Below are 20,885 nucleotides of genomic sequence, written 5' to 3'. Positions count from 1 at the left end.
GGTATACACCTCCTACTGCTAAATTTGACTGGCTTAAGAAAAAAAGAAGCAGTGGCGATGTCTCACTATTGTCCCACTTTATGGAACATGCATCTTGGCAAAGCTGGCTATAAAATACATGTCTACAAAGTGAATCACCGTTTACCCTCAATGAAAATCAGTGCTGCATGCCCTAGCTGAAAATCCCAAGTGTTCAGTTGAAAAGTTTTCCATTATAAGGACTAAGTAAAGCTGCTGGCCAGCTGTGCAGCAGGCAGGCTGGATCTGATATTAAGGTACACCAACCTGTGAAGACTGAAGTCTCCTGGGGTTCTCATTCCCCTCAGAGCACATTAAGAATTTCCCCCCTTCTGGAATTTCCCAGATGTTGAACCAGCCACCAGAACCTCTCACCTGCCCTGGTGTCCACCATGCCCCGACTCTAAATGCATGCTTTCCAAAATTTGACTCCTTTCCTTCTCTTTGTAGGGGAGCATGTATATTTAATTGGTCAAGATGGGCACTTCACAATTCATCACCGTGTGCTCCTTTCTAGTTCACGGTGAACAAATAATCTAAAAATGCCTTCAGTTTAAAGCAGCAACAACCAACCATGTGGTTCTCAAGGTTTAAAAAGTTTGTATATTGGGCAAAGGCTGTTGAGATGTTTATACATTTCCTGATTTCAAGAATATTCATGTCCTGGTTGCTTAACACATCGTTTCAGCTGTTTTTAATTAGGGCAAATCCCTTTATATTTCCCAATCATGAGCAGTTTAATAGTACTATTAATTCATTCAACACTTATTGAACAAATATTATAGATTGCCTACTGTGTGTCAGGCACTGTTCTAAGGTGCTGGAGAGCCAACAATAAACAAAGCAGGCCACCATCCCCATCAGGGAGAGGTTAGTTACACTGCAGGAAGGCAGACAACAATGAAGACAAATAAGTAACATATATAGTATATTAGGTGGCAGTAAGTGCTACAGGGAACAATAAAGAAGGAGAACAAGAAGTACTGAAGGTGGGGTGCAATTTTACATATTTTATAAAATTGTTTTGACAATACCATCAGGAAGTATTTGTCTTAATTTTCACTTCTTTTTAAAAAATTCTGACACATAAACATGAAAATGTGGACAGATAAGTAAGTTCCTCTTTACAGTTGCAGGTACCTCTTTTAACATGTACTGACCGTCACCTTGAAGTCTAAAGGCGTGGTAAACTAAAAGCCAGGGAAGGTGAAATAGCCGGATAACAATGTGTCCAGAAAACCACACAGTTGCTCTGGTAATTTTCACAGGAACTAGATATAATACAACCATTTGCAAGAGACATTTCAAAATGATTTACTAAAATGAGTATGTAGTATTTCCTTTTTTTTTTATGAGGAAACTTACTAATATGCTATCCACCTAATTCATATTGGTAAATGTGACCATAATACTGATGAATTTTAATGTCTTTTAAAAAGTTATGATTGCATACTGCTAAGCTGTTATATTAAAAGAATAAATAGTCTCTCCAAAAAAAAACCCCAATATGATTCCCACTCACAAGTAAGAACAAGAAGGGAAAATATTGGTGGGAAGGAAGCTAGATTGTAGGCTGAAGGTAATGGTGGGTACAGTAAAGGAATGCTCTAGTTAGGACTCCTGCAGGTCACTGAGTACCACCAATGGAAGTGACATTGAGTCTTGCTAAAAGATCCACCTGAAATATCATGCTTTGGTGAGCAGTGGTGGCATTATGAATCTTTGAAGGTCAAATGACATATAATCATTTTTCACATCTAACATTAACTTTTATAGTTTTGCTAACAGGCATACTTTCTAGCATAATAAATCACTGACTAAAGAACATTTGAAAGAGAGGAAAAAAAAGAAAACTCTAACAATAGTAAGAAAAAAAGCCCAGTGATAGTACCAAAAAATAAAGAGGGCAAAGGAAACAATGGATAAGCCATACCAAGAATTGATAGGGCCGGGTGTGGTGGCTCACACCTGTAACCCCAGCACTTTGGGAGGCCAAGGCAGGAGGATCACTTGAGCCCAGGAGTTCAAGACCAGCCTGGGCAACATAGTAAGATCTCATCTTTACTATAAAATAAATAAATAAGTAAATAAAAGAATTGATAGGTGTTGGAGTACAATATGAACTAGGTACCGAAACAGATGCTGCAAGGGAAATACCCAGGGCAGCAGTGATACCATCATAAAGAGCACAGAAAAGAAAATATTTTAAAATGTATAATAGGTTGCCATAAACTTATATGAAAATGAAGACCATTGTCTATAAAGTGTTCACAGTTATAGGTAAAATTAGAAGAGGTGTCCAGTCATTATGCAACCCTTAATGGCAAACATTCCTTTTGTTTCTCCCGTCCTGGAGCCTCCTCTCCCTTCCTATTCTTCAGGGACTAGACCTGAAAGAAGAAATCCTGAAAGAGAACTGCAGACTTCATTGTGGGGTTTGTGCCAGGCACCTTTTGGTTTGTGGGGTCCTAAAATTCAGCTCCACCTCACATCTAGAGTCTCAAAATGATCCAGTCCCAGAGTTTGACATTTTTCAGCCCAGAGTGGGATGTATTTTTCCAATTCATCAGCCAAAAGGAACTGACCTATTAATAATTCTCGCAAAGGCAAAAAGTGGCCCTGGGTACCACAGATCAATGACTGAGACATCTATTGTTGTCATTATAATTGCCATTATATATGTCATCTGTTTTCAGTTCCCTTTTCGTTTCCCATCCTTTGCTGTTTCCCTCTACCTATGTTCTAGGCTTGCACAAGTTCTGTTTGGCTCTGGCTGGCAGCACACACAGAGAGCTAGTTTGCTGACCCTTATTAATGACATCAGGATATATGTGGCTATATATAGCTTACCACTAACTACGTGTCAAGCACTTTGCTAAATGTTTTACAAGTAGGATCTAATTTAATTCTCATAGCAACCTTGTGACATTTTATCTCTATTTCACAAATGCAGAAACAGGCCCTAAAAGGTGAAGTATCCTGCCCAAGGTCATACAGCTAACAGCCCTCATAGCATAGATTTGAAACCTAGGTATCTGGCTTATCCCAAAGAATAATGTTCTTTTACATTAAGCAATAAAGCCTGTGCCCTAAAACCATACGGACTTGAATTCCAAACCCTAATGCCACCACTTACCAGTTGTGTAATTTGATGAATTATTCAACCTGAGTTTCCTGGAGAATGAAACAGAGTAACATCACTTTAATAAGTGCTTGGGAGCGTTAAATAACCTAACATATAAAAACTGTCTAGCACAGTTGTTGTGGGACATTGAAATCAAGTCACAATATTCAATCCCGCCCTTCCCTCTATTTGATTATCCATTATAGAGGTGGCCTCACAGAGACAACACTAAGGATATGCAAAAAGTGCAGATGATCATTAAGTGCAACATAAATGGTTGATCTGCTCGGTCCCAACGGGTTCTGGCCGTGCGCTTCCTCCACAATCCTGGTGTAGGGAACCCAAAACACTAGACAGAAGAATCTTGAAGCTGGAGGAGAAACGGGAGCTGCTAGACTACTTCTCACAATCTCCTTGTTTACCCTGAAATCAAGAGTCACCTCTTCCCACCCCATCTGCCAGCTTCTCGGGTGCTCTGAAGCGCGCGCCCCCCGCTCAACTGGGCATTGACTTCACCACGGACGTGGTGTGGGTACCCTATCCCTCTCCCCGCGTGGTGCTGCAGCGATTTCGGGACCTGTCACCCTTCTCTGGGCCACAAGCCCGACCCTCTCCGCCCAGGGAAGGAGGGCGGATCCCAGCCTATCCCCAGCCCCAGGTGCGCGAGCGCCAGGCCCAGGCGGGGCCTTGCGGCCCGGAGCTGAGCCCGGAGCCCGGGCTCCTCCAGGAGGCGCCGGCGGTGCCTGGGTCCAGCCAGGCCGCGACCTAGCTCGGGAGCCTCCCCGCGACCTGCCGATCCCCAGCTGCGCGAAGCCCACGGAGCACTTCCAGCAGCAGGGCCCGGCGGGACCTGCCGCACGGAGCCTGCGGGCTCGGATTCTCCAGGCCAGGACTTTCCTTTTCCCCCGGGCGGTACGGTTGCTGGGCTGCTGCCTCACCGGCCCAGGAACTGGGAGACGCCCGCACTCACGTGGGAGTCTTAGAGGTGGAAGTCGAGCGACGGTGGAGAACAGGTTGGCAGCGTCCGGAGCGACGCCGGGACCGCAGGGATTCAGGAGAATCTAGGGCTGGACTGGCAGAGCAAGGGGGCGGGGAGGGGGCGGGGAGGGGGCGGGGAGGGGGCGGGGAGGGGGCGGGGAGGGGGCGGGGAGGGGGCGGGGAGGGGGCGGGGAGGGGGCGGGGAGGGGGGCGGGTCCAGTGCGCGCCCCGCCCCGCACAGCCTGCGCGAGGATCAGCCCATCCGCAGGGAGCTGACTCCGGGCTGCGTGTCAGCTCCTTGCCAGTAGGTTGGCGCTTCAAGGCCATTCTGGAGGCCAGTCGCTTACTGAAAAGGCAAAACTGACTTTAAGGTAAGTGGTTTGGTGCACCAAAATAAATTCCTTAAGGATTAAATAATTTAAATATTTGAGAAAATTTATGCCATATCTGAACTGAGAAGACTGGGCGCAGTGGCTCACACCTGTAATCCAAACATTTTGGGAGGCAGAGGTGGGAGGATGGCTTGTGCCCAGGAGTTGGAGACCAGCCCCAGCCTGGGGCAAAAAAATGAGACCCCCTCCACCGCTACAAAAAGTAAAAAAAAAAATAGCTTGGCGTGGTGGCACGCGACTGTGGTCCTAGCTACACATGAGGCTGAGGCAGAAGGATCACGGGCTCAGGCTGCAGTGCGCCATGTTCGTGCCTCTGCACTCCAGCCTGGGTGACAAACAGACCCTGTCTCAAAAAAAAAAAAAAAAAAAGTTACCAAGACAAATTATCAACATGAAAATAGCGAAATACATCTTAGCTGTTAACCATGCTTATATGCTTATTTAGGGCATTCTTAATGTGCACACTACCAAGGACATTTTATATCCTTCATTACCTTTAATCCTCATGATTCTGTGATGTATTTGGTGCCAGTATACCCATTTTACAAATGAAAACTGCAATTGAGTAACATGAGATTTGGAAGCTAAATAATTGGCCTACTTTTCTGAAGTCACACAAATTGTAAGTAAACTAACCTCAAAGTGCAGGCTGGACTGCTTGCTACTCCATGCTGCCTGCAGCTAAACAAAACACTATGGAAAATATTGACACATGACTGCTCGATAATTTAGAACTTCTTCCCAAGGAAACAGGGACAAAATCAATAAAACACATTGGGAAAAATATTGGTCCCAAACCTGACAGAGTTAGTATCTTAAGTTCATTTATTTTTTATTTTTATTTTTTTGAGACGCAGTTTCGCTCTTGTTGCCCAAGCTGGAGTGCAATGGCGCGATCTCAGCTCACCACAACCTCCGCCTCCCGGGTTCAAGAGATTCTCCTGCCTCAGCCTCCTGAGTAGCTTGGGATTACAGGCATGTGCCACCATGCCCAGCTAATTTTGTATTTTTAGTAGAGCCAGGGCTTCTCCATGTTGGTCAGGCTAGTCTTGAACTCCCGACCTCAGATGATCCACCCACCTTGGCTTCCCAAAGTGCTGAGATTACAGGTGTGAGCCACCGTGCCTGGCCTCTTAAGTTCATTTAAATTGATAAGAAAAAAAAAAAAAACACCCAATAGAAAAATGGGTGAAGGGTTTTTTTTAATTACAGAAGAAATGGAAAGGGTATCAAATGAAGAAACACAGACATTCTTAAGTAAAAACTTTACTCTTAATCCAAGAAATGCAAACTAAACATTTTTATTTTATTTATTTTTAAGAAATGGGGTCTCACTATGTTGCTCAGGCTGGTGTTGAACTCCTGGGTTCAAGTGATCTGCCAGCCTTGGCCTCCCAGAGTGCTGGGATTACAGGTGTGAGCCACCGTGCCTGGCCCGCAAATTAAACATTTTTAAAATCGTATCAGTGCCAGTGAGGATTCATTCATTAACACATCCTGATTGCCTACTATGTGCATTGCTCTAGACCTGTGAGCAAGACAGACAGGAACTTCTATCCTAGAGGAGGGTTAAATCTTAAGTTAGTTGTTAAAGACAAATGAGATTTCAGACAGCCAGAAGTGCCATGAGAAAAGTTAAGGCAGGGTGATGTGATAGAGGGACTTGAGGATAGTGTGAGCTTATTTAGACTGGGGATCTGAAAAGAGCTCTCTAAGATGGTATTTGATCTGAGATTTGAAAAATAAGCAGCAGCCAGTTATGCAAATATCTGGGGCACAGGAATGGTAGCAGGGGCAAAGATAAGAACAAACTGCAAGTGCAGAAACAAGGCCTTTGTTGCTGAAGTGTACTGGGGGGGTACTACAAGTGTTTTAGTTTTTACTAAAGGTTTCTGGCTCTATTTTTGATTCTACTTTCACATGTAAATGAAGGTTCTTAGGCACCACTAATTGGATTGCAAGTTTCAAATTTTCCAGAATATATAGTATCCATACGTAACCTTCAAAACTTTTCTTTACACTAAAATAGGGAAAGAGTAGATGCAAGGGGATGGTTTTGTACTTTTAGTATCCAAACAGCAATCTATCATTTAAATACATAGTGCCATAGCTATTCAATGTATTTATTCATTCTCCTTAACTACAGTCTAAATCCCATTCTACTTTTGTTCTCATTCATTCACCCATTAATTTAACATGTCTTGAATTCATGTTAGATACCAAGCCTAACAAGGTTCTAGAAATAAAACACCACCTGGTGGAGAGTTAAATGCATGTTAAAATGAAAGATATTCACAAAATATTCTTTCTCCTATGTATTTTGATCCTCATATTTCTACCTTCACTCTTTCAGTCACATTTTTAATTACCTCATCCTGTCTTATAGCTTTTTTTTTTCTTTTTCTTTTTTTTTTTTTGAGACAGGTTCTTGCTGTCGCCCAGCCAGGCTGGGATGCAGTGGTGCGAATACGATTCACCACAGCTTCAACCTCTCAGGCTTTAGCCTGAGGTGATCCTCCCACCTCAGCCAGTAGCTGGGACCTACAGGCACGAGCCACCGTGTCTGGCTAATTTTTGTACTTTTTGTAGAGATGGGGTTTCACCATGTTGCTCAGGCTGGTGTCAAACTCCTGAGCTCAAGAAATCCACTGGCCTTGGCCTCTCAAAGTGCTGGGATTACAGGCATGAGGCACCACGCCCAGCCTTAGTCTCAGAGCTTTGAATTCCATCTGTATTTTCTCTCTCTTTTTTTTTTTCTTTGAGACGGAGTCTAGCTCTGTCACCAGGCTGGAGTGCAGTGGTGCGATCTCGGCTCACTGCAAGCTCCACTTCCTGGGTTCATGCCATTCTCCTGCCTCAGCCTCCTGAGTAGCTGGGACTACAGGCACCCGCCACCACACCCGGCTAATTTTTTGTATTTTTAGTAGAGACGGGGTTTCATTGTGTTAGCCAGGATGGTCTTGATCTCCTGACCTCGTGATCTGCCCGCTTTGGCCTCCCAAAGTGCTGGGATTACAGGCGTGAGCCACTGCGCCCGAACTTCTTTAATTTTCTTTTTTTTTTTTTTAAGACGGTGTCTCACTCTGTTGCCTGGACTGGAGTGCAGTGGTGTGATCACCGCTCCCTGCAACCTTGGACACTTGGGCTCAAATGATCCTCCCAGCTCATCCTCCTGAGTAGCTGGGACTACAGCATGCACCACTACATGCAGCAAATTAAAAAACAAAAACAAAAACAAAAAACAAACAACAACAAGAAAAACATGTTTTTGTAGAGACAGAGTCTCACTATGTTGCCCAGGCTGGTCTCAAACATCCTGGGCTCAAGCTGTTCTCCCGATTTGGCCTCCCAAAATGTTGGGATTACAGGTGTGAGCCACTACGCCCAGCCTATATTCTTAAGGTTATCAAACTTCCACACCTTTCCTCTGAAACTCCACACTCCAACTCTCTATGCTTTACTTGGCTGTTATATTAGTTATCAGTTGCTGTGTAACAGATTACATCAAATTTAGTGGCTTAAAACAGGAACAATCATTTATTATCTGTCATAGCTTCTGTGGTTTAGGAATTTAGAAGTGGCTTAGCTGGGTGCTTCTGGCTCATCATCTCTCTTGATGTTGCAGTCAGATATTGGCCAAGGCTGCAATCATCTGCTGGCCTGACAGGGGCTGAAGGAATTCTTCAGCCCAAAAGTTCAATTGTGCCAAGGCTGAGAAACCCTGCTTTAAACCGATGGGACTATACATTTAAAAAATACTAATGTCGTGAAAGACCAAGGCTGACGATTTAAAGATTTAAAGAAAGTAGAAACATAACAAATGCAAGACATTAGCAAGATTTGATCTTGAATTTAGAAAAAAAATCATTAGTATAAAGGACAGTATTGGGAATTAAACAAAATTTGTATATTAAATAATAGTATTCTGTCAATTTCAGTTTCCTGAATTTGATAATTAAACTGGGACTAAGTAAGGGAATGTCTTGTTTCTAAGACTGAAGAGTCATGATATCTGTAATCTACTCTCAAAAGGCCTAACAACAGAAAATACTAGGAATATAATATGTGTATTATAGGTAAGATATGTAAAGAAAGATAAAGCAAATGTGAGAAAAAGGTAACAATGGCTGAATCTAGCTGAAGAATATATGGGAGTTCCTGCAACTTTTCTTAGGATCTAATTTTTTTTTCAAAGCTAAAAACTTAATTACAAATTCACTCTAGCAGAGATATCAGAAACTTAATTTCACTGTTATCATGGTATCCAGTGGCATAAACATTTAGCAATATTGAGGGGGTAGCTACCAGTAGAAATACATAAAATAAAAGTGATTCTGTCTTTGGGAAAAAACAGCTAGGTTTCAGAAGTTGGGAAGGAGATCTATATATTTTTAAAGATAGACTTTAAAGACATAATCCTAAAGAAATACAGCTGATTTAATGGGAACTAGTGGAGGTAGCAATCATATAGTAGAAGGAGCACTGGACTCAGAGTAGAAAGACATGGATTCCTGTCTTCTAACACATCCTTGGTTAGGTTAATACATCTCTTTGAGTTACAGTTTTTTCATTTGTAAACCTGGGATACCACTTACTTCACAAGGTAGTTCGGAAGATCAATACGACTATGTATTAATTCCCTATACAGTATTAAAAGTACCATAGAAATGCAACCTAATTTTTTAAAACCATGACTCGCCTCCCTTATTACCCATAAGATTTTTCGTGAAACCCATATAGTAGGTACTCCCTTTGCAGTCTGTGTTTCCACCCACCCTGATCAGGCCTCAAGTAGGATCCAAAATTTCTTCATTTTCCCACAAAAGAATTCCACTCGAGCAAGAAATTTTATTTTACTCGAGTAAAATAAAATACTTTGCTCGAGTAAGTAAAACATCTTATTGAAGAATTTTAGGGGAGACCAGGGTTTGTTTTTGTTTTTGTTTTTGACTACACATGCCCTAGCATTCAAGGGCATCAATATCCTTTCCAGAGGCCTCCTCCCACTAGTTCCTCTTCCCAAAACGCTTTGCATTTTTTGTTCCTTTGCTCTGGACTCTCTCTTGAATCTACCCCCTTGAGTCGCTCAGTCTCTTCCTTTCCCTTCTTCATGTTGGGCAACGTAATTCTTCCAATTATTTACTTCCAAAAAAGACCCACTAGTACCACGATTCAATCTACTTTTGAAGGCAGCAGATAATTAAAATGACAATTTTTTTTCTGGCATACTTGTATTCTCGGGTCTATTTCCGAGCTTTCAGTTCTATTCTGGCGACGAATCCTTGTGCCCAAACCATGAAAGACCCCCTAGAGAGATGGAGCAGAAACAAGTCAGAGCGCCTGAAGAGAGCGCTCTCACGGCCTCAGTCCTGGACGCACGCGCGGAAAGTCCATTAAGTCCCACCCCAATACCCAATCGGGGTATTTCCCACCCCCTAAGCCCGTGCACCGGAAACCATGGGGGCGGAAGAGGTGCTGGGCAGGAGGCGGAAGAGGTGCTGGGCAGGAGGCGGAAGAGGTGCTGGGCAGGAGGCGGAAGAGGTGCTGGGCAGGAGGAGGGCGGGCGCGGTTCTTTCCGGAAGGATTGAAGCTCCTTTAGCCCCGCCCGCCTCCGTAGCTGCCTGAAGTAGTGCAGGGTCAGCCCGCAAGTTGCAGGTCATGGCGCTGGCTGCTCGTCTGTGGCGCCTTCTGCCTTTCCGACGTGGAGCCGCCCCGGGGTCTCGTCTCCCTGCGGGGACTTTGGGCAGCCGCGGGCATTGCGGCCGCTGTCGATTCCGCGGCTTCGAGGTACCCCCGTGGTCCTGGCTCCCGCTCCTCACTTCCTACACAGTGGGTTCCGGCTCCCCCTTAACTTAAGGGGTGGCGGCCCCGCGCTGCCTAAGGAATGTGGTGAACCGAGGAAAGAACTCGGGGCCACTGTGCCTGGAACGCCCGGACAGGTCCCTTCCATTTTGCAAACCTCCACTATCCTAAACTGGGGCTGTCAGAGAAGGAGTGGGGTTTGCCCCCACGCGCCCCAGAAGCTGCCTGCTACCCGCCCTTCTTGTGTGAAATGTAGAACAGGACGGGAAAGAACCTTGACCGCTGTGAAATTATTCTCACTGTAGGCGATGACAGATGCAACAGCGCTTGAGGCTGCCCCTTTCAGACTTTGAAAAGTGTGGTGTGTGATTTAAAAAGTTCTACGACTCAGAAGCAGAGATTTCATACTGTTTAGGTTTTTGTTTAAAAATGATTATTTCTCAGTTGCCCGTTTTATCTGCATAACGTCAATGAAGGTTGTCAGCATGTTGTAGTCTCAGTTCTGGTATTTCTATTAGACTGCTCGTGGGCCTCTGTTTATTCTTGTCAGGGAATTGGGGAATGGCATTAATGCATATGATATATTTCACATGAACTAGGGGTTTCATTATTTTAAACTCAAATTTTTAACTGCTCAGTTAAAATCTTTCAGAATTATTATGGGACTGATGGTGGGGAGGGGTGGTTAAAATTTGGCATATTCCCTTTCCTTGGAAGTTTATAACCAAATGGGGAGGTTATAGATAATATAGGCAGAGAGATGGGAGGATTTCTAAGTATGAAACTAGTTAGCCGTAAGTTTTCAAATTGGAACAATGATGAGTTTGAAGTCCCATTTTAGGCCTGGCCCCTTGGCTCAGCCTGTAATCCCAGCACTTTGGGAAGCCGAGGCGGAAGGATTGCTTGAGTCCAGGGGTTTGAAACCAGCCTGGGCAACACAGTGAGACCCTGTCTCTACAAAAAAATTTAAAAGTTAGCCATGTACATTTTTATATGTAGTAATTACTATATATGATAATCTTGTCTGTAAGATTCATTTTTATTATGTGTTGGTGTCTCATATTTTACTTCATACAATTTGCAATATCCATGCATTTGCAAATAAGTTGTAGCTCTTCCTTTCCAGCAGGAGTGTGATTTTTAGATGAGCGACGACTCCAGGCGATATCTTTTTCTCAATAAGATACCCTTTGAGGTAGTTTTACTAAAGATTTTGATGAAGTAATTTTTAAGCTTCCAGTATTATGATCGATTGCTTTGGGGGTGGGAGAAAATTCATGTAATTTTTGCTTGGGGTAGCAGTACCTTCAAATTTTCAAAGTTTGTAACTCTTAACATAATTGTTTCCATAGGTAATGGGAAACCCAGGAACTTTCAAAAGAGGCCTTTTACTCTCAGCTTTGTCGTATTTGGGTTTTGAAACTTACCAGGTTATCTCTCAGGCTGCTGTGGTTCATGCCACAGCCAAAGGTAAGCATAAATTAGACATATGGAACATTTAGAGTTTTTTTGTGTGCGTACATTCAGATTTTTATTTTAAAACAAAGAATCAGGGTAATGTTAATAATAGAAAATCCATATGGAAATATTCACAATCTGCTCAGTGAGAAATGGGAAAACAACTTCCCTGCCTAACTGCCAACCTACTGTTTGAGGAGCCAGAAGTTGACGTGAAGTTGGAAGAAGGTCACCTTTTCCAGCTAAACCCCACTCCATAGCTATGTGCATTTTTATTTGAAGTCTCCGTGACCAGAGGAAACAGTGAGAACTGAGAACCAAGATACTGTTATCAGCAAGGGTTTGGCTAAAGGGTCTGAGATGTGTAAGCACCAAGAAGGGGAAGGGAAATTGAGCAACATATGAAAAAGGGGCTGTAGGAACACAGAAAAAATAAGTCAACAGTAACCTATTTCCATCCAGAGCAAAGGGACAGTGCACACATATTCATCCTCTCAAGTGTGGGCTACACTGTACATTGACTCATACTATCTCAAACATGGTCTGTTGGAAAGATTGAGACCCCCTAAGGGCACTTGGCATAGGACCACAGTGACATGGTAACAGACATAGACAAGCATGGCATGACCCTAAAGGCAACAACACACCTTTAGATAATACTCGTTCAGAAAAAAATCCCAGAGCTGAGGTTATAAATTCCAAGTTAGCTATAAACATTCTTTGGGGAATTCCTTTAAAGATATGAGTTAAAATAAAACAAAATCAACACCTAAAATCTCCTAAAGCACAAAATGGAGAAATAATGAATCTCTACCGAGAACTGATTATTTTAGGTTTCTCATTTGGATGGCTCTCCCACCAGATAGGTGGTGGGATTACTTCAAAAGTAATGAGTCTCCTACAAGGAGGAGTTGTTTGGTCCAGTGAGGGGGAACAAGCTTTCTAGAAATAACTTTCCCTTCCCTTGACTCCATTCAAAATTAGAACCCATCAACCACCATTAACTACAATGCCCATATTATTTAATAATCCTAGATTTCAAGTACTACTACATGTAAACTATTAAAGAAAAAAGTTCCAAAGGAAGTCAATAACTTTATTATGTAGGCATATGACTTTTATGGGAAATTAAACAAGAGTTTCCATCTGAAGGACAGAAATTGTCAAGAGGTAATGTGCAGACCTCAGGCACCACATAATATACCCTCCAATAATGAACTACATTTCTCCCTAAATTCTTCATATTGCATGCTAACCTCCCCATCATGAAATCTTCTACTGTATAACCTCTCTTTAAACACCTCCCTCCAATCTCAATTTCCTTCTGTTTTTATTATTTGGCAAAATTACACTTAAAAAAATAAACACTTCCATCATGGGACATGTATACCTATGTAACAAACCTGCGCATTCTGCACCTGTATCCCAGAACTTAAAAAATTATGTAATTAAACCAGAGGGTAAAATAAATAAAACTCAAGTTAATTTGCCTTGTAGAGCTATATGGAAGTGAGGAAGGTGCTCTTACATAAACCCCCTCTGCCTTCCACACTCATATGTATATCTTCTTCCTGATAAGTCTGAGGTTGGGGGAACTGCGCCTTACTTTTCCTCTCCTATATCCCCTAGTGCGGCAATATTAGAACCCAAGGAAGGAAAAACTGGCAAAGTTGTCATATGCCAAGTGGCCAGTGCCTCCTGAAATGAAGGTAGGTTCACTTGGTCTCTCCTAAGAAGAAGAGAATGTCCAGGAAATAAAATATTTAAAAAACCATTGAAAATCCAACAAACCCCAGCCTTGAGGTGCGCATGGAGTGCATGGGATAAGAAAGGAATCAAGTAGCAGCATTCAGAAGCAGTCCTGGGTTCATCCTGACGAGGTCTCTCCTTCATTCAGGGAGAGGTGGCTTTCCCGTGCTGGGAGGGAGGTGGAAGGAGGCATGACTTAGACATTGGTGGTGGTCTCCTTAGCAGCCTGGATGCTGTTCATCTCCATGATGCCATCCTTCCCTGATCTATCTGCACCATGTGCCTGCCTTTCAAAGGCCCATGTGATATCCTCAAAAGCCCTGCCATGGGTCTCAGGGACTTCGAAGAAGGTAAAGGTCAAGAAGGTGATGAGGAAGTTGGCGAAGACAATAAAAATACAGGCTCCTAAATAATAAGCAGCAGAGGGGAAGAGCAGTCCGACTAAGAAGTTGGAGGTATAGTTGGCGCAGCTGGCCATTGCAGTCGCAACTGGGCGGGGGCCCTGGCTGAAGAGTTTGGCCACAATAAACCAGGAAATGGGACCTGGTCCAATTTCAAAGGCCACAAAGACCAAGATAGCCCCGATAAAGACAAAGCTCATCCCATTATACTCATCCTTTAATAACAAACAGTCATGAGCATGGAACAAAAAGCCATCCCTCCAAGGCCTATCATATGCAGGGTCCGCCTTCCTGCCGTTTCCAGCAGAAATAGGGAAACTACAGTGAAGATAGTATTAAAACACACCTGCACCAATGGTGGCATAGATGGGCTCTTGAACACCTGCATCCTTGAAGATTCCTGTTGAGTAATAGAACACAACATTGATTCCAGAGAGCTGTCGAGAGAGCTGGAGCACAATGGAAGTGATGATTGGCTGTTGGTAGCTGGATACTCTAAAGAACTCCAGCATGGTGACTTGCTTTTCTTGTGACATCCTTGCACTCTCATCTTGCATCTCCTGGTTGTCTTGGGATACATCCTGGGTGCCCCACAACTACTGGAGGATCTACTTAGCATTCTCCTCTTCTTTTCTGTTAATGAGCAAAAACCTGGGACTTTCAGGGCAAAATGGAAGGGCTGCACTTTGTAGGATAGCAGGAAGGATGGTAAAGCCCAATAGTACCGGCCATAGCTCTTCAGACCCAAGGATGAATTTGAATTCCAGACCAAAGATCTGGGCCACCAGAATTCTGACAATGATGCCCAGCTGGTTGAGAGTGCCAAAGGTACCCTGCAGGGCAGTAGGTGAGATCTCTCCAATGTACATGGGCATAAAACCTGTGCACAGTCCACAGAAGAGGCCAATAACCAAGCAGCCCAGGATCAGCATTTCAACCAACTCAGCTACTTTACACAATCCCATAAGGCAGCCACCAGAGACAGCCAACAGGTTGACGATAAGCATTGAATTGCACCTGTCAAGAAGTGGTTGATAAAGAGTCTAACGGAAAAGGAGCCAGTCATACCAACAATGGAGAATATGGCCACAGACAAGGACCAGAGGGACGTGAGCAACATCTGAGAGTGAGGGATATTTGCCTGGTCACTCAAAGTGTTATTGATAAATTCCTTTATGATCATCTCAGGAGCACTGATGACCCCAGTGTTGTAGCCAACTTGGAAAGAGCCGATTGTAGCAACTGTAATGGCAGCGATCAGAGCTGGGGTGACCTTCTGTGTCCGCATGGTCCTAATCTAATTCTTTTCAAGTCTTCAATAAAGATCTAGGAGTGTGATTCCAGAGATAACTTTTTCAGCCAACAAAACCTTCAAAATGTCCTTCTCAGAAACAAGTTTTCTCCAAGTCCTCAGGAATGCTCTAAACTCTCACCATTACAGCATCTCTCAAGTTATTTTTGTTATTTTGTTAATAGCTTAGTTTTTTGTTTTTTTTGTTTTGTTTTGTTTTGAGATGGAGTCTTGCTCTATTGCCCAGGCTGGAGTGCAGTGGTGCGATCTTGGCTCACTGCAACCTCTGCCTTCCAGGTTCTAGCCATTCTCCTGCCTCAGCCTCCTGAGTAGCTGGGATTATAGGCACGTATCACCACACCTAGCTAATTTTTGTATTTTTAGTAGAGACGGGGTTTCACCATGTTGGTCAGGCTGGTCTCAAACTCCTGACCTCATGATCTGGCCGCCTCGGCCTCCCAAAGTGCTGGGATTACAGGCGTGAGCCACCGCACCTGGCCTAGCTTAGTTATTTTTATATAGGTAATGGAACTAACATTGCTGTGGTCTAGATTATTTTCTGCCTTTCTCTATGTGTCTGTCTAATATCATGTATATATATTATTTCCTAGAAATTAGAGCTGCCTCAGTGATGCTTTATTAACAGTTTATATTTTTGTAGAGCCCTTAACCTAAGAAGAATATTCTTTTACATTTTTAAAGGGTTGAGTTTGAAAATTTGGGGGGAAGAAAAAGAACATGCTACAGAGACCATGTATGGCTCACAAAGCCTGAAATATTTTATTCTCTGGATCTTTACAGAAAAAGTTTGCTAATCCCTGCTTTATAATGACAAAATGAAACCAATCCCGGGGTGTTATATTCTTCTTGATTTGGTTAACAAAAGGCTCTAGTACTTTGAGATAGATAGATTTTATTTACAAACAGAATGCTGCTTGGTAAGTAACAAGTTGAAAGCAAAAAAAAGAAAAATCCATCAAATTTCTTATTGGCGTAATATAGATAAGTAAACGTATATTAAAACTTGGCTGGGCATGGCGGCTCATGCCTGTAATCCCAGCACTTTGGGAGGCTGAGGTGGGAGGATCACTTGAGCCCAGGAGTTTAAGACCAGCGTGGGCAAAGTGGTCTTAAACAAAGTGAGACCCACATCTCTACAAAAATTCAAATAATTAGCTGGGTGTGTGATGCATGCTTGTCCCAGCTACACAGGAGGCTGAGGCAGGAGGATCACTTGAGTCCAGGAGGTCAAGGTTGCAGTAAGCCATGATCTCACCACTGCACTCCAGCCTAGGCAACGGAGCAAGACCTTGTCTCAAAAAAAAAGACTTGCCAGTTAAAAAAAAATTGGTTAAACCAATTGTGAGCCAAAATTTCTGTATATTAGAGCAATATCATATGAAGAAATTAATGAGTGAAGCTTTTTTGTTTTTTACAATCCTCACTTTTTAATTATAAAGGAGAGGGTGATTGGGGAAAGAAGCAGAGATTTGATTTTGAATAGATGGTCTTATTAAACTTCTGATAGAAGAATTTGAGAACATGATCTAAAGGTTGCTAGTTATCTATTGATTTCATTTATCTGTGATTATCTTTCCCTTAAAAAAGCAGATAATTGAGAAGCCCTGCACTGTTCTTTTTTCTTTTTTTAATGTATTTATGAAGAAGGACAAAGCAGAGAACTTGGTTTTGTTACTGGCTGAATGATATATTTTGGCAAATACTTAAAATAATTCATCTTTTTAAAGCAACCTAGACTTTAATTCTCACAGCAGCCTTATAAAATAGTTAGGACAAGTCTTATTATCTTATCACATTATAATAATTTTTGAAAAGAAGCTCACAGAGTTAAACTTCTTGAAAGTCAAAATGTTAGAGTGGAGATTAGAACTTTTTTTTTTTTGAGACAGGGTCTCACTCTGATGCTTAGGCCGCAGTGGCATGATCACAACTCGCTGCAGCCTCTACCTCCCTGGGCCCAGGTGATTCTTCCACCTCAGCCTCACGAGTAGCTGAGACACAGATGCACACCACCATGCCTGCCTAATTTTTGTATTTTTTGTAGAGACGAGGTTTCACCATGTTGTCTGGGCTGGTCTTGAACTCCTGGGCTCAAGCAATCCACCTGCCTCAGCCTCCCAAAGTGCCGAGATTACAGGCATGAGCCACGACACCCAGCTCCTTATCTCTATTTCTTCTTTGAATCTATCACATTTAGTTTCGGTGTATTTTGGTAGCATTATAGAAATGATTGTAAAGATGTAGTGCTTTCTGAAGTAACAAAATTCAGTACTTTGAAAAGGAAAACCAGAATTACTGTTGGCTTTATCATAGTCCATTTTTTTCTTGTTTATTTTTTTTCCAACTTTTATTTTAGATTCAGAGGGTACATGTGCAGGTTTGTTACATGGGTAAATTATGTGTTGCTGGAATTCGGTGTACAAGTGATTTTGTCACCCAGGTAGTGAGCACTGTACCCAGTAGGTAGCTTTTTGACACTCGCCTACCTCCTGCCCTCCCCATTCTAGTAGGCCCCAGTGTCTATTGTTCTCGTCTTTGTGTCCATGTGTACTCAGTGTTTAGCGCCCAGTTAACAAGTGAGAACATGCAGTATTTGGTTTTCTGCTCCCATATTAATTTGCTTGGGATAATGGCCTGCAGCTGCATCCATGTTGCAGCAATGGATGTGATTTGGGTTTTTTTTAAAATGGCTTTATAGTATTCCATGGTGTGTATGTATCACATTTTCTTTATCCAGTTCACCATTGATGGGCATCTCAGTTGATTGCATGTGTTTGCTAATGTGAACAGTGCAGTGATGAACTTAAGGCCGTGTGTGTCACTTTGGTAGAACAATTTGTTTTTCTTTGGGTATATTCTCAGTAGTGGGATTGGTGGATCAAATAGTGGTTCTGTTTTAAGTTTTTTTAAAGGAATCTCCAAACTGCTTTCTACGGTGGCTGAACTAATTTATATTCCCACCAGCAGTGTATAAGTATTCCCTTTTCTCCACAACCTCACCAGCATCTTTTTTTTTTAATTTTTTTTTTTGAAATTTTAAGAATAGCCATTCTAAGTGGTATGAGATGGTATCTCATTCTGGTTTTGATTTGCATTTCTGTGGTGATTAGTGATGTGAAACATTTTTTCATGTTTATTGACTTTTGCTTGTATGTCTTTTTTTGAGAAGTGTTCATGTCTTTTGCCCATTTTTTAGTGGGATTGTTTTTTGCTTGTTCAATTGTTTAAGTTCCCTATAGATTCTGGATATTAGGCCTTTGTCAGATGCATAGTTTGCAAATGTTTTCTTTCATTCAGTAGGTTGTCTGTTTAAGAAACCTGTTGATAGTTTCTTTTGCTGTATAGAAGCTCTTTAGTTAGGTCCCACTTAACCTATTTTTGTTTTTGTTAGAATTACTTTTGGAGACTTTGCCATGAAATCTTTGCCAGGGCCTATGTCCAGAATGGTGTTTCCTAGGTTTTCTTCTAGGTTTTTATAGTTGTAGGTCTTATATTTAAGTCTTTAATCCATTTTGAGTTGATTTTGTATATGGTGAAAGGGGTCTAGTTTCTATCTTCTGCATATGGCTAGGCAGTTATCCCAGCACCATTTATTGAATAGGGATTCTTTTCTCCATTGCTTGTTATGGTCAGCTTTATTGAAGGTCAGATAGTTGTAGATGTGCAGCTTTATTTCTGAGTTCTCTAACCTGTTCCATGGCCTATGTGTCAGTTTTTGTACCAGTATAATGCCGTTTGGGTTACTGTCTCGTAGTATAGTTTGAAGTCAGGTAGTGTGATGCCTACAGCTTTGTTATTTTTGCTTAGGATTGCCTTGGCTATTTGGGCTCTTTTTTGGTTCCATACAAATTTTAGAGTAGTTTTTTGTAACTCTGTGAAAGATGATATTGGTAGTTTGACAGGAATAACAAATAGGAATCTGTGAATTGCTTTGGGCAGTAAGACCATTTTATCAATATTGATTCTTCCTGTCCATGAGCATGGAATGTTTTTCCATTTGTTTCTGTCATCTCTGATTTCCTTTTCATTGTGGTAAAAGATCTAACTGTATTCCTAAGTATTTTATTATTTTTGTGGCTGTTATGAATGGGGTTGCATTTTTTATTTGGCTCTCAGCTTGGGTGTTATTGGTGTATAGAAATGTACTGATTTTCATACATTGATTTTGTAACCTGAAAGTTTACTGAAGCTGTTTATCAGTTCCAGGAGCCTTTGAGCAGACTGTTTATGGGGTTTTCTAGGTAAAGAATCATATCATCTGTAAGGAGAGATGATTTGAGTTCCTTTCTTTCTATTTGGATGCCTTTCCTTTCTTTCTCTTGACTGATTGCTTTGGCTAGGACTTCCAGTACTATATTTAAAAGGAGTGGTAAGAGTGAGCATCCTTGTCTTGTTCCATTTTTCAAGGAGAATGCTTCCAGCTTTTGCACATTCAGTATGATGTTGGCTGTGGGTTTGTCATAGATAGCTCTTATTATTTTGAGGTGCGTTCCTTCAGTGCTTAGTTTGTTGATGTTTTTTAAGGTAAAGCGATGTTGAATTTTATCAAAAGCCTTTTCTGTGTCTTTTGAGATGATCATGTGGTTTTTGTTTTTAGTTCTGTTTCTGTGATGAATCCCATTTATTGATCTGCATGTTGAACCAACCTTGCATCTCAAGAATAAAGCCTACTTGATTGTGGTGTATTATCTTTTCAATGTGCTGCTGGATTCAGTTTGCAAATACTTTTTTGAGGATTTTTATGTTTATATTCTTTTTTCTTTTTCTTTTTATTAAGACAGGGTCTCACTCTGTCACCCATGCTGGAGTGCACTGGTGCAGTCTTGGCTCACTGCAACCTCCGCCTCCCAGGCTCAAGTGATCCTCCCACTTCCACCTCCTGAGTGGCTGGGGCTACAGTTGTATACCACTATGCCTGGGTAATTTTTTGTATTTTTTTGTAGAGTCGGGGTTTCTCCATGTTGCTCAGGGTGGTCTTAAACTCTTGAGCTCAAGCAATCGGTCCACCTCAGCTTCCCAAAGTGCTGGGATTACAGACATGAGCCACCATGCCCGGCCCATCTGCCTTCACCCGAGTTAATGACCTGAAGTTTTCCTTTCCCATTGTGTCTCTGACAAGTTTTGGTATGAGAATGATGCTGGCCTCATGGAATGAGTAGGCAGGAGTCCCTTCTCTTTGATTTTTTGGAATAATTTCAATAGGATTGGTACCAGCCCTTACTTGTGCATTAGGTTGAATTTGGCTATGACTCCATCTAGTCCAGGGCTTTTTCTGGTTGGTAGGTTTTTTTTTTTTACTACTGATTCAATTTTCAAACTTGTTATTGGACTGTTACAAGGATTTCATTTCTTCCTGGTTCAATCTTGGGATGTTTCTAGGAATTTATCCATTTCTTCTGTGTTTTCTAGTTTGTATGCCTAGAGGTGTTTTTAATAGTCTCTGAGGGTTTTTGTTTTTGAGATGGAGTTTCACTCCTTTTGCCCAGACTGGAGTGCAATGGCGCGATCTCGGCTCACTGCAGCCTCCACCTCCCGGGTTCAAGCGACTCTCATGCCTCAGCCTCCCGAGTAGCTGGGATTACAGGCATGCGCCACCACGCCTCGCTAATTTTTTATATTTTCAGTAGAGATGGGATTTCTCCATGTTGTTC

The 20,885-nt window shown here is 42.2% G+C and overlaps 2 protein-coding genes and 1 pseudogene across 27 annotated transcripts in view; 1 reads left to right on the top strand and 2 right to left on the bottom strand.

The window, feature by feature from the left end:
- Positions 1-4,274, bottom strand: part of CPNE3 (copine 3) — a 47,079-nt gene extending 42,805 nt beyond the window's left edge. For 5 of the 16 annotated variants that reach the window (XM_063817250.1, XM_063817252.1, XM_063817249.1 and 2 more), the window contains exons 1-2: positions 4,113-4,228; positions 3,155-3,512 (exon numbers count right to left, since the gene is read on the bottom strand). The gene's annotated coding sequence lies outside the window, so the exon portion shown is untranslated. Of the gene's footprint in view, positions 1-3,154; positions 3,513-4,112 lie in introns of all 16 variants that reach the window. The other 11 variants (XR_010159623.1, XM_063817246.1, XM_063817245.1 and 8 more) reach the window with 7 other exon arrangements.
- Positions 4,275-4,339: 65 nt separating this feature from the next.
- RMDN1 (regulator of microtubule dynamics 1) overlaps positions 4,340-20,885 on the top strand; it is a 40,658-nt gene continuing 24,112 nt past the window's right edge. For 3 of the 11 annotated variants that reach the window (XM_054656865.2, XM_054656863.2, XM_063817241.1), the window contains exons 1-2: positions 7,441-10,053; positions 11,667-11,784. In XM_054656865.2, coding sequence (XP_054512840.1) covers positions 9,970-10,053; positions 11,667-11,784 — 202 coding nt within the window. In that variant the 5' untranslated portion in view covers positions 7,441-9,969. Of the gene's footprint in view, positions 4,492-7,440; positions 10,676-11,666; positions 11,785-20,885 lie in introns of those variants that run through there. The other 8 variants (XM_054656862.2, XM_054656864.2, XM_054656866.2 and 5 more) reach the window with 7 other exon arrangements.
- Positions 13,640-15,298, bottom strand: LOC134810887 (solute carrier family 2, facilitated glucose transporter member 3-like; annotated as a pseudogene).

The sequence above is a fragment of the Pan troglodytes genome, chromosome 7 (assembly GCF_028858775.2).
Source record: "Pan troglodytes isolate AG18354 chromosome 7, NHGRI_mPanTro3-v2.0_pri, whole genome shotgun sequence".
Lineage (NCBI taxonomy): Eukaryota > Metazoa > Chordata > Mammalia > Primates > Hominidae > Pan > Pan troglodytes.
The sequence above is the reverse complement of the archived record's forward strand: the minus strand, read 5'-3'. Positions and strand labels throughout refer to the sequence as shown.